Genomic DNA, 12769 nt, shown 5'->3' on the forward strand with positions numbered 1-12769 from the left:
GGTTACAAAAGAGGAAAAGAAAAAACCCGGATTAAATGAATATTAGTTGTAATTCTTATAAATAAATTAAAAAAGGGAAGGAAAATATATTAGTTGTCATTCTCATTTATAAGCTTAGAAAACAATAAAGAAGATTATTTTAACCATTCATGATATTTGTGAATGATCATATATAGAGAGAGAATAATGAAATATATCTTAAGAATAATTGAATGAAAATGATATTTGCACGGATTTATTATAGTGAATTGTTAAATACACAAGGAACAATGTTTAGCTACTCACTAATGAATAGGGTGAAGTTATTCACTCTTATATGGTCCAATAACAAAAAAACATAATATCTTTAATAATAAAATAATTCACACATTTCTCTGATTTCTCGGATCAACCATTGAATAAACGTATATAGTATTTTTAGGTATGAATTATTTTATTATTAAATGTGATGTGTTATTTTATTATTTGATGAGTAGCTTTCCCTTACCCACCAGTGAGTAGCTAAGTATTATCCATACACATAATCTCTTTCTAAAAAAAAAATGTTTTAAGCATACTCAAAAGGCTAGTCTAAGTCACATAATATTGTTGATTTTGTGACCCCATGAAACATAAAACATACTTTGATTCATAACCTATTTATATATATATATATATATTTTAAGGAAAACGGAAATAGGAGTAATTTAAATCAAGGAAATAATAGAAAACTTAAATAAAATTCTCATAAATACAAAAAGAGAATGAAATTTAAATAGGTCGCAATCTATCACCGTAGAGAGAGACTCAGTACCCATTTCAATATCCCACTGAACAGTACTCCTTTTGTTTTCTCGATTTCCAACCATTCCCTGCAGAACCACCATTATATCCCTGCACCTGCCTTTTCATTTCCCATTATGCAGATAAGAAAACCAAACACCTCTCTCTCTCTCTCTCTCTCTCTCTCTACACCTCTCTCTCAGTAGAAAGGTATCTGATCCCTCTGCATCCTTAAATACACAACTTCCCCTTTTCACTAACTTTTCCTTCAAAGCTTCATCCCCCAAAAAATCTCTGTTAACCACCTCCTTTCCTGCCTGCATTATTATTCTGACTAGTATATAGGATATATTTACTACTAATTACTCTCTCTGCAATTCCTTCATCTCTATATATTTCCTTTAATTTCTCTTGATTCTTTATGATCACCCCTAGAGACCTATCATACTAAAAGCCTCTCTCCCTCTAGGCACCCATGCAAATCACAAGGTACTCATGATATAATCACAACTCACCCCTTTCCTATTTTCCTCCTCTCTCCTCATTTCCCTCCAATCAAAGTTTCAGTTCAATTCCCTTCTTCTCTTTCCATCTCTCACTTCTTTCCTTATTTGTGATCTTTGACTCAACTACTAAGTACCCTCTTAATCTCATGTTCCAAAGTTCAAACCCCATGAGGACTGCTTCAGCTTTGCCTGATCTCTCTTTACAGATCAGCCCACCATCCATTTCAGATTGTGATGTTAAAGACACGTGCTATGATGGGTCGATGAGGAAATCAGCTTGCAGTGACCGGAGCTCGACCACTGATACATCCGGTAGCAGCGGAAGCGATTTAAGCCATGAAAATGGAGTCATATTGCCACGAGATAGTGGCTTCAAACATGGTCCTAGTCCTACTGAACCAACACTGAGTTTAGGGTTTGACATAGCAGCTTTGAATCCTCTACCGGCTGTCCAACTACCAAGAAACTTCCAACCTCACCACCATTATAGTTACCAGCCCCAAATTTATGGCCGTGAGTTCAAGCAAAGTTCGAGAATGATCAACGGGATTAGAAGGAGTATTAGAGCTCCAAGAATGAGATGGACTTCAACCCTTCACGCCCATTTCGTTCACGCCGTTCAGCTTCTTGGTGGCCATGAAAGTAAGCCCAAACATTCTCAAATATATTCTCACATTAGTTAATATATACATTTCCTTTTTATTTGATCTTATATGACTTAACACAGAAGTACCAATCCTTACAAACCTGTTCGGGTTTGGAGTCTACTTGTACTTCTGTATCTTACTCGACGAAGAAAACACACACAAGTATTTAAGTATGTGTGTTTTGATATTGTCACAGGAGCAACGCCTAAATCTGTATTAGAGCTGATGAATGTGAAGGATCTAACCTTAGCTCATGTGAAGAGTCACTTGCAGGTGGGTTTTTCTGTATTCAATCACTATTTCTTTGAATTTAAGGAGGAGATTGATTTTTTTTTTTTTTTTTTTTTTTTTTTTTTTTTTTTCTGATTTTCATGGTTGTGTTGGTATCTTTTCTATTTCATGATGATATATATTTATCTGTATATTGATATTATTCCAGTGTAGTGGGGGTGTAGTACAAAGGGTAAGGACAAAATGGCATCTAGAGGATGTAATCTTCGCAATGTGGACCTTTTTTTATTTTTTATTTTGTGGGTGTTCATGCAGATGTATAGAACAGTGAAGAGCACTGACAAATTAGGAACAGGTATTTCAATTTTCTCTCTGATTAAGGACACTATATATATTATATATATATATATATATATATTTTGTTCTTTGTGAGCTTGTTGAAAAATAGATCCAATTTTTTTTTTTTTTCCAAAAAACTAAAGAAAAATAGTAGTTAGGATTGGACTGACTTATAGTCCATGTGAATAATTTACTGTGGTGTCTGATAAAGCAAGAGCAAGGGCTCTATGATTATATATGATGATCAAAATGTTGCAGGTCAAGGGCAGACAGATAAGGGTTTGAAACAAAGGACAGGGATAATTGATGTGGAGACAGGATTGTGTAGTGAGAATGCTGATCATGATCATATCAACCCTTCTTATTCTATCAACCCATTACTACCATCACCACCACCACCACCACTAGAAAATTCCCAAAGGTGAGTTTATCTGCAGCATGTACTCTCTCATTTTTGTTTCTTTTCTAGTACATCATTATATAAGGTACCACATGTTTCCTCCCATTCATCATTACAAATTGAAAGATATAATGATTCGCTTGAAGGGCATCTAATCAATCAGTGCCGACACGAATACATGTGAAAGAAGTCCAAATTGGTTACCGACTGATGTGACAATCATTGAGATAAATATTTTAAGAGGAGAGACAAGGATAAATCATCTTTTGTAGGCTTCGTACCATTACTCAATTATATATACACACACACAATTGCCGCTTGGTGGTGGAATTTCTTGGTCCAACTCCAAAGTGGTGTTTTTCTTTGTGAATATTGGTGTAGATATAGAATGTGATTAATTTTATTACAATTTAATTACATTGATTGTGATGAACATATATAGCCTAGGGTTTCAAGCTGGTGGAGTAGTGATTTTAGTATGCCCTTCTGTGGTCGATCCATTAGATTTTATATGTATGGATCTCGAGGAACTCTAAAAGTCAAGGACTAGTGTTGCTCAAATCTCAATGTAGTTTAAATAGAAACTTATTAGTGTGTGTATGTGTGTGTAGTAGTGCCATTACGTGCACCTATCAAGTTAGGTTAAATTTAGGTTCTTAAAGGAGTATTTAGTGTTGAATGTTGGCTGGATTATGTTGACTTCATCCATGGACGGCTATGGACTATTCATCAATGACTCGAGAACTGGGGTTTGTTACTATATTTAATATTTGAATGCAGATTCTACTACCTCATGTATCGGTATGAAGAAGAGTTCAAAAGGACAAAACAAAAAAAATGTTCATTTGATTAATATGAATATTGGCAAGTCCACTTACACACACACACACACACACACGTCCATAAAGATTAGTGTAATATGTGTGCGTGTGTCAAGCCTTATGGCTTACAAAGAGGAGAGAACCCTAATCCATGGGAGATTGAAAAAATATGTGGAATGGCAATTATATCAAACTCTCAATATATGTAAATAAAAAATCTTTAAAGTAAATTTGAAATCTTTAAAATTCTATCTTCACACTAACAAAGATGTTGACACCTTGAAAAATCACTAACAAGTGATCATGTTCTCTCTTGTTTTAACTTGTTCATTCCTGATTCTCTTTATCTTTCTCTGAAAATGTGAGCAGAGGTTCATGGTCATCATCGATGGAGACAAAATATTGGAGTCAATCAAGTCAAGAAAATGCATTAAGTTATTATGATTTGAGGGCAAATGACAGTACCAAGGTATGTTCAACTACAAAATATATATATATATATATACACACACACACACACACACACACACAATCATATAATATACACACACACACAAAAGCATTTTAAATTGAAATTAATGTGATGATCAATTCTTGCAGCTGATAGTTAAATTCCTTTGATCTTTGTTAGGTGGATGGACATGAAGGTGCCCTCCATGTGTCTGCAGGAAGAGAGAGAAAAATGTTGGAGAATAGCTCCTTGTCATCTTCTGATATGGTGGTTGATCTAGAGTTCACTCTTGGAAGGCCAAGTTGGTAAATTGACAACAATACCACTGATGATCAATCTTCAAATGAGCTAACACTTCTCAACTGTTAGGCACTACATGCAAATACATGTTCTTGAAATTCTGTCTCGAGCATAAAAGGGAGAGAAGAGAGACAAAAGAAAGTAGGAATTGTTCGATTTTGTTGGATAAATGATCAATGATTTCTTGTAGGATCTAATAAGTTTGTAGGAAATAGATCTAAGGGTGTCTCTAATGATTTTCTCTTGGTGTACTTAGATGTTTTTTGGGATTTCGGAATATTCGTCATAATTATTCAGGAATTCATGTCCCATACAGTTGCCATTGATGGTATCTGAGTGAGCATGTGGGCTCGGATGAGGTGAAATATCTTGGCTAGTTTATGTAAAACCATGTTGATTCTTCATATGGCAATCTAACAAGTATATATCATCCTTGAGCGCCCTGGCCTTGGCAATTACGTGCAGCCTACATTAATATTGGGGCTGTAACGCATGATATATATATATAAATTATCATGGACTTTTGAAATGAGCAATTTGAATATAAAGCTAGTGTTGCATGAAACATTCAATTTTATTTTCTACTTTTGAAAATAAATATTATTATTTTGTTGCCAACATTTCTATAGTAAACTCCACGGTTTTAAAATTGGAAATAGTCTCTTCACTTGAAAATAGGGTTGTGTACATCTTACACTCCTCACGCCTTACAAAGATGGGAGCCTTGTGTACTCAGAGAGACTCTTCTTTAGTCGCTAGAAGAAAGATGTTAGAACGGTCCCCAATTGGATCCGTCAAATCATTTGTTTCATTTCCATGTCGATTGATGGAATAATTAGTACTGTATGATAAAATAAGCAACACAAGATTCTATATATATAACAGAATATTTTAGAGGATGTTTGGCATCAACCTTTTGGCTTTGATGTCAGTGTGTTCCATTATGAGAATAAGGCTTTTATATATATATATACACACTAGATTGAATAATCATCAAACAATGATTTTTAGTCACATAAAATTATTAGGTATGCTTCTCTAGTTATATCTCACTCTCGAAAATGAATAGAGAACTTGTATAAATGAACATGCATTTTATTAATTTATAATTCTAAATAATATGTATTTAAGAAAAAAAAACTAAATTTTGATTCTAAATAATAATGAATATAAATATTAAGTAATATATTTGAAAGTATTTTGCATTTTTCATGTTTACAACTATCTAAAGATGTAAAGTTTAAGTATATACACTTACCTTAATAGGACCTACATGCAAGACCCCTCATATATTTTCCATCTTTCAGTATGTAAATCACTGGTATTCCAGGGTGTGTGTGTGTTGTTTTTTTTTAATGGCATATTTATAATTGCAAATACCCATAAATGGGCAAAGAGGTCGACATGAATAAAAGACTTGAGATAAAGCTACAAAAGCAAAGTAGTCCAAACCCACACTTAATGGTTAACCCAAAACATAGCTCCAAAGGCTTGAAACATGGATTAGATTATCCAATAGAGTGGGGGAAAAAAAAAAGTCATAACGCATTAGATCACTCCGTCGTCATTTTAACACTATGTAAGTGTTTTTTTTTTTTTTTTTTTTTTTAACCCGGGATGGCAAGAACCCGTAGGACCCCTCAATAACTCGACTAATCTCCGAGGACCCGGAATGGCGCTTCTCTACTCAGGCTGGGTAAGTCACTGCAGGGAGAGTAAAAGCTAGCCACAAAGAACACCCAGCGGAACTGGAATCCCCTTTAGGCTTGCTAAGCTCCAAAATTTAGTGAGTAAACCGCTGAGCCATATCTGAAGTGGATTATATCGTAAGTTAATAAGTCACCAATTGAAGTCTCACCTCCTAGGTAAGTACGATGATATACCTCAATGAATTTTCATGAGCAATCATCTCATTCTAAGACATTTGATGATGCTTACACAAATTACCTTTCTAAGACGTGCATCATAGTAAGCACAACCGTCATACATGTATGTGGTGAATTAACCAATTCACTCTACAAATTACAAATAAATATTCACTTCACAAAAATGTGCAACTCGACCTAAGGATTACTACATTTGAGAAGTTGATATTATAATTACTCTAAACTTCTCGAGTTTAGAGTAATAGCTTTGTTTTCTTAACAATCCAACATTGGCTTTATACCCTTTGAGACTAATTTGATTAAAATTTTAAGAACAATGTGCTCAAACAGATTAAAAATTTCAAAATTTTTAAATATTAATGTACTCAAACAGATTAAAAACTCCAATAAATGATTTTTCTAACACATAAACAATTTGATTTTCAAAGATTAAAAAAAAAAAAAAAACTCGTCGGAGAGCATCATACAACAGAGTATATCGTGTAAATTAGGAATTGACTTGGCCTTGACGCCATGAGAAAGCTCTTGAAACTCTCTTCCTTTTGCTTGTACTCTACATAATCCTCTTCTTCTATTCTATGCGGTTCATCCACGACCACCTCCTGAACATCTACCATGTTACGATCATGAAACCTTCAAGATCTTCGTACATTTGAATAGTGGCCACATAAGTTACAATTTTCAAATTTTACAATAATTTGAGCACTGCTTAAAGATAGTGGCCAGTCAACAATGAAAATAAAAAATTTGTAGAAGATCAAATCACACTGGCATAGAATGATATAAAAAAAAAAAATAAAAAAAAAAAAAAAAAAAAAGAACAACAGAGATTGGTCAGATGCATCATACTGGCCCCAACTGCAATCGTAGATTTTAATTCCTGGCTCCAAATGCCCCTCCACGTCCATCTCTCTTTTATTAATTCTCATCACCCCTCCTTTTTCCTATCTCTCTCTCTTCTCACTCACTCACTAAACCACACTCTAAAGAAAGATAAAACACATGTCGATCTTCACCCTCAGCATTTAGCCATTTATATAAAAAAACAATAAAAATTTTAAATTGTATAAAACATATATAATATAAGAAAGGGTAAAGGGCAATAAACCCCCCTGAACTTTCAGCAAAAAACAGAAAATCCCCCTAAACTAACTAATGCCCCCTAAACTATTTAAAATGTGAAAATTAAGGAAAAATTGTAATATATGTTCACCGGAGCTCACCGGAAAAAGTGAGATTAATGGTGGTTCGTCGCGGCCCACCAAAGCATGGACCAAAAGATAGTGGTGTTGGGCTATGGTCAAGTTACATTTATAAATTACCATTATTACCTTTCACTAAAAATATAGTTAGGGCAAGTAGGGATCGTCCCAAGAGATTAGTGGGTCGTATTATGTTGTGGAATCGAGATTAGGGTTAGTAAGTCGAGTGATCAAAAGATTGGTTGTTGAATTACACTAAGATGCAATTTAAACTAAAGTAAACAATTAAATGTAATGGAGAGAAAATAAAAGAGAGATCTTGGGATTTAGAGATCACCTCTAAGCATAGTTTTTTTACACTCTTAATGAATGATTAATGAGGGGGAAAACATGTATTGTAACATAGTGTGTGTGTGTGGTTGTTTTAACAAGCATCGATGACAAATTAAGTATATATTGTCTAAGCAACATGGTGGATAGGACAATATATCAAACTAAGCCATTAATCATTTCTTTAAGCTCACAATTCAAACACATCACAAGGTTAGAGATATATGCTACTTGCTTTCATAAGTATAGAATATCAAACAACAAGCATGGATTGTCCTCCCATTTAACATCTAAACTACAACTACACTACAATTAAGCTAATGACATGAATTAAACTAATTAAACTAAGGGAGAGGCACAATCCATCAAGAAATGAGTATGAACCATCAAATAAACCATAAAAGCATTTCATTAAGCACTATGTCTTGACAATCTCTAGATCTATAGCATTAATACATATAGACATGCATCAATAACACAAGAAATAGAGATAAACACATGAACATCTATTCTAGCATACATAGACATATGGATAGAATGAAATAATTAATTGGACGCATTAAACCACACAAATCATTGAATAAACAAGATCTATGTATATAAATATGTCAAAACATCTATCACAATACAAATCCTCTATAAAATACATAAATCAAGATATAGAAATCATGCTTAGGGCTAACTCTAGCCCCAAGAGGATGTCTAGTCACTCATGGATGGTGTCTTCCAACCCCCAAGGGCTAACTCCATGGTAGAGATTACTCCTCTTCTTGGTTGATGGAAGAACTCCAAGTTTGTGTCTCTAGCTAGCCTCCTTTTTTCTTTTCTTACTCACTAAGAATATATGGAAATTGTGGCTCTAGTGTATGTATCTAGTATATGTCAAGAATGACTCATATTCCTTATATAGGTAGGTTAAATGTCACCCCCAATGAGCTGGGCTCGTACACCAATATTCCTTCCAATGATTGGATATGAGACAACTTTTAATAAGCTGAAATTTGGACTTCTCGGGCTTGAGGAAGTTTGATCAATCGAACTTGTGGTGAGATCGATCAAACATGGCTGAGATCTATCGAACTTAAGCTGGATCGATCCTCTATGGCTTCGCCTTTTTGGATAAAGACAAATCTGAGATATTTTGAAGATATTTTTGGGAAACAGACAAATGTGGTAGGTAGGGTGGTACAATTGGATAAGATGGAATCTTTTCGATCGATTGGAAGAAAGTTGGATCGATCGAACTTTATGGGATCTTTGGATAAGGACAAAAGAGCTTAGATCCATCTTGAAATGCTGAGATCGATGAACTTTCGATCGATCGGATATTTTATGAGATCAATCGAACTTGCTGAATTTCCACCACTTGCTTCCTTTTGCTCCCACTTTGCTCCTTTCTTTGATTCATCTCAAGATTGCTTCAATTATTCTCTTATTTAGCTGAGTTAGCTTATTTTGGGATAAGTACCTGAAAATGGAAAAAATACAAAATCAATCTAAAACGAGAAAATAAGATAGATAAAGGTTCTAGAATACCTAAGCTTAAGGGGTTTAAATTCGCACTTTTTAGCGCTCATCACACCCCCAAACTTAAATATTGCTAGTCTTTAGCAATGAACTAGAAAGTAAAGGAATGAAATGAACAACTATACAACTATGAATTAAAAAGCAATAAATGGATAACGCCACTTTCATAGGGAACACGATTACATTTAGCATATGCAACAAGTCTTTAAAACCCCTAGGTTACCCCTAGTGGACGAGTGAAGTCTCGTGAGGCTTTTCAGAAATGATACCCACAAACATTAAGCTTATTATTTCAAAAGAGGCACCAATATTGCAAACAAGTATTAGGAAAAAAACTACCTCAAGTATGCAATTTTTCAAACATTTCTAAGCAATTTTCCAAAATCTCAACACCAAGCAAGCAATATGGTCCTCCACTCATCAAGAAAATGATCATGCAAATCAAAACAACTCTAGAATCCATTTTGCGTGGACCGACATCAAGTATGTTGCTATCTTAGCCAACTAAAGAAATGATCACATCCTTACCCTCAAACTATTGTTCTAGGTGTGCTTATTCTTTTCAATCGATTTTTTTTTTTTTTTTTAAGATATATATATATAGGATCAAAGATGGAAGCATAGTGCAATGTGTTAATCTATTTAGCTTTCTAGCGATCCATGAGGTCGAGCGTTAGGTCAATGACTCCCAAACCAGTTGGCTTTAGGGCACTAAGTGTTCAAACACCCCTAAGGACTTACAAGCTTAAATCAACTAGGCTACAAATCAAAACAACATCCATCTAATCATTTCCCACTTCTCACCTTTTTGGGAGAAGTCCTCACTTTTTTTATTGCTTTTGCAACTTTTTTTTTAATTTATAGGATTCAATTATTAACCTAGAGTTTGGGCCCTCCACCTTTCGGCTCCAGAAGTTCAGTGCTTGATGAGGCTAGAATCCTGGTTACTTAGTGAAAAGGGGTTATTATCCACCTTTATCAAGAATGAAAGCTTTCAATGCACTACTAGCCCAATTGGGATATAACCAATTCAATAATCAACAAAGCATATACCTCACAAATGAATATTAGTGTGCTCCTGTGCTAGTGTAGAATTCTAGAATGAATCTCAAAACAATCACAAAATCAGGATGATGTGGACCACAAGTGCAAGCAGGATATCAATTTTTCGAAAAATTTACTCCTAAATGGCATCCACAAAGCATTCAAGGAGTATTGGACTCTCAAGTCAAGCGAGATTACAGCAAGTTATGGATCAATCATAGAAAATTCCTCAAATATACAAGTCATGCTCAAAATTTTGAATTGAAAGCAAATACTGTAATTAATACCATTACCCCCCCAAACTTAAATGGCATAATGTCCTTAATGTGCAAAGAGAACAAAGGAAAGAGTATACCAATGCAGCTAAGCAAAGAATGGCCGGGACAAAAGTATCCAAAGTAGGTGGCATAGCCCCCCCAAACTTGGGATTAACTATGGTCCTGAAAAGATGGCACTGGATAAAAGTTCATTAGACAACAAAGGGGATAATAACAGGTGCATAGTGGACATGCAAGTGTAAATGTGATAAGAAATTGAAGTAAGGAGGGAGGAAAAAGAGTGGTCCTGAAAAATTTGGGCAGTACTCTCTCTCTCTGAAGTCACTGGGATGCACCTGATGGAGTCAATCACAGACAAATATATCAATACGCATATATGACATCCATAAACAAAGTATGCATAAAAGAGAAATAAAGAATAGTACAGTACATCCAGTGTCTAGGCCAACAGACTGGCCGCAAATATATAACAGTATCAAAAATATGACAGATATCACAGATATATAATAGGAGAAGAAGATATGGAAATCATAAAGATGAGGTAGGACAAGCAGGGCGTGCTCCGCGGATGTTTCTGGATAGATCACGTAATGCAGCTAGATGGCAATCCTGGAATCTCTTGAAAAACATTTGAAAATTCCTGTACAATTGATATACTATCCAATGACACAGTAATTTTCTCCTCCATTTACTCCTCCACATAGAACAAATAAGTGCTAGTAACCCTGATAGAACGTGGCATAGCAACGACGTATATATCCTGACCAGGTATGGTGAAAAAAATAAACCTATCATAACAATTAACTTGGGCATAGTAGTGAGATAACCAATCCATCTCAAGTATCACATCATAAGTGTGCATGTCCAGGACCAATAGATTGGCTAGAAATCTGAGTCTACCAATATCTAGTGTCACAGGCCGATCACTCTTATGTAAAATGGCAGTATCGCCTAAAGGTGTAGAAATACCCTGAGGTCTATCGCATACTCTCGTCGTCATCCCAAATAATGCAACAAAAGATTTAGATACAAATGAATGTATAGCACCCGTATCAAATAAAACACGACCGTTTGTACTATGTATAAGAAACATACCCTCAATAGCCTGAGGTGCCTGAACATCCTATGGCATGGGGTTGAACACCCTGCCATAATGCAACTGCTGTGGAGCCTATCCCATAAGCTGTGGCAGTGCTGGTAAAGCCGGATATGTCTGTCCTTGAATCCGTGGAATCTGTGGAGCGGGTAAAGGTACTGGTGCCCTCTGTCCCTGCTGCCCATGCTGTCCCTATCCCTGTCCTGTTTTAGGACACTATCTAGAAGTATGACTAAACTCTCCACAAGTATAACAAGTATCCCTGAAAGTGCTAAACTGTCTTTCTACAATCAAACTTACAAAATTGATTCTCATAAGTTTTTTTATAAACCCATTGGTAATCGTCCCGTCTCCACACAACATACCTAAAAGCAAAAATATTTGTTTGCTTTAACTAATACCAACCACTCCACTTTGATATTTCTATATTATCGCATAATCCCAATCCAATCAAACCATTTATGGAAATCTTAAAAATACTCATATGAAACACAATTGAGGTGCCAAAACCACCAGTTCACTTTATTAAGGACTTCCTTAAACCATAAACTTCCAAAAGAATAACCATAAAATATTCTTTAAAACACTTATAGTATATGTGATTAAATCAGTCTACACTTCTAATAATACTTCCACTACAACTAGTAATAAAAATCATATCACTCTTAAAAAGAGCATTCATCCTTGAACTCCGGTACCCTCCATCTTAGATGCTCCGGTATCTCCTCTATTATAATCTTCTTTGGGGTCTTCCTCTCCACTTGACTCAGCTTCAAGCACCACTGAAATTGTGTTGGGTCCACAATATGGTGGCCAATCCTGCACACAAAAAATCTACCTTGGCTTATACTCCGAAACAACACCTATTGGATACAATTCCTTGGTCTTCAATTCTGCTTGGTCTGCCTTTGCAGGGGAATCATAGGAGTAATTTTTTTCTTCCTTGGGC

At 35.1% G+C, this 12769-nt stretch overlaps 1 protein-coding gene across 1 annotated transcript; it reads left to right on the forward strand.

The window, feature by feature from the left end:
• The first annotated feature begins 874 nt into the window (after positions 1 to 874).
• LOC132279860 (probable transcription factor KAN4) lies at positions 875 to 4788 on the forward strand. Its single transcript, XM_059781913.1, has 6 exons — positions 875 to 1910; positions 2112 to 2188; positions 2462 to 2501; positions 2744 to 2906; positions 4076 to 4175; positions 4338 to 4788. Exons 1-6 carry the CDS (start codon positions 1415 to 1417, stop codon positions 4464 to 4466), a joined length of 1005 nt encoding a protein of 334 aa, XP_059637896.1. The 5' UTR covers positions 875 to 1414; the 3' UTR covers positions 4467 to 4788.
• The last annotated feature ends 7981 nt before the right edge of the window (positions 4789 to 12769 follow it).

The sequence above is a fragment of the Cornus florida genome, unplaced genomic scaffold (assembly GCF_030987335.1).
Source record: "Cornus florida cultivar Cherokee Brave unplaced genomic scaffold, ASM3098733v1 CherokeeBrave_3.0.0_Hap2_Chr10, whole genome shotgun sequence".
NCBI lineage: Eukaryota > Viridiplantae > Streptophyta > Magnoliopsida > Cornales > Cornaceae > Cornus > Cornus florida.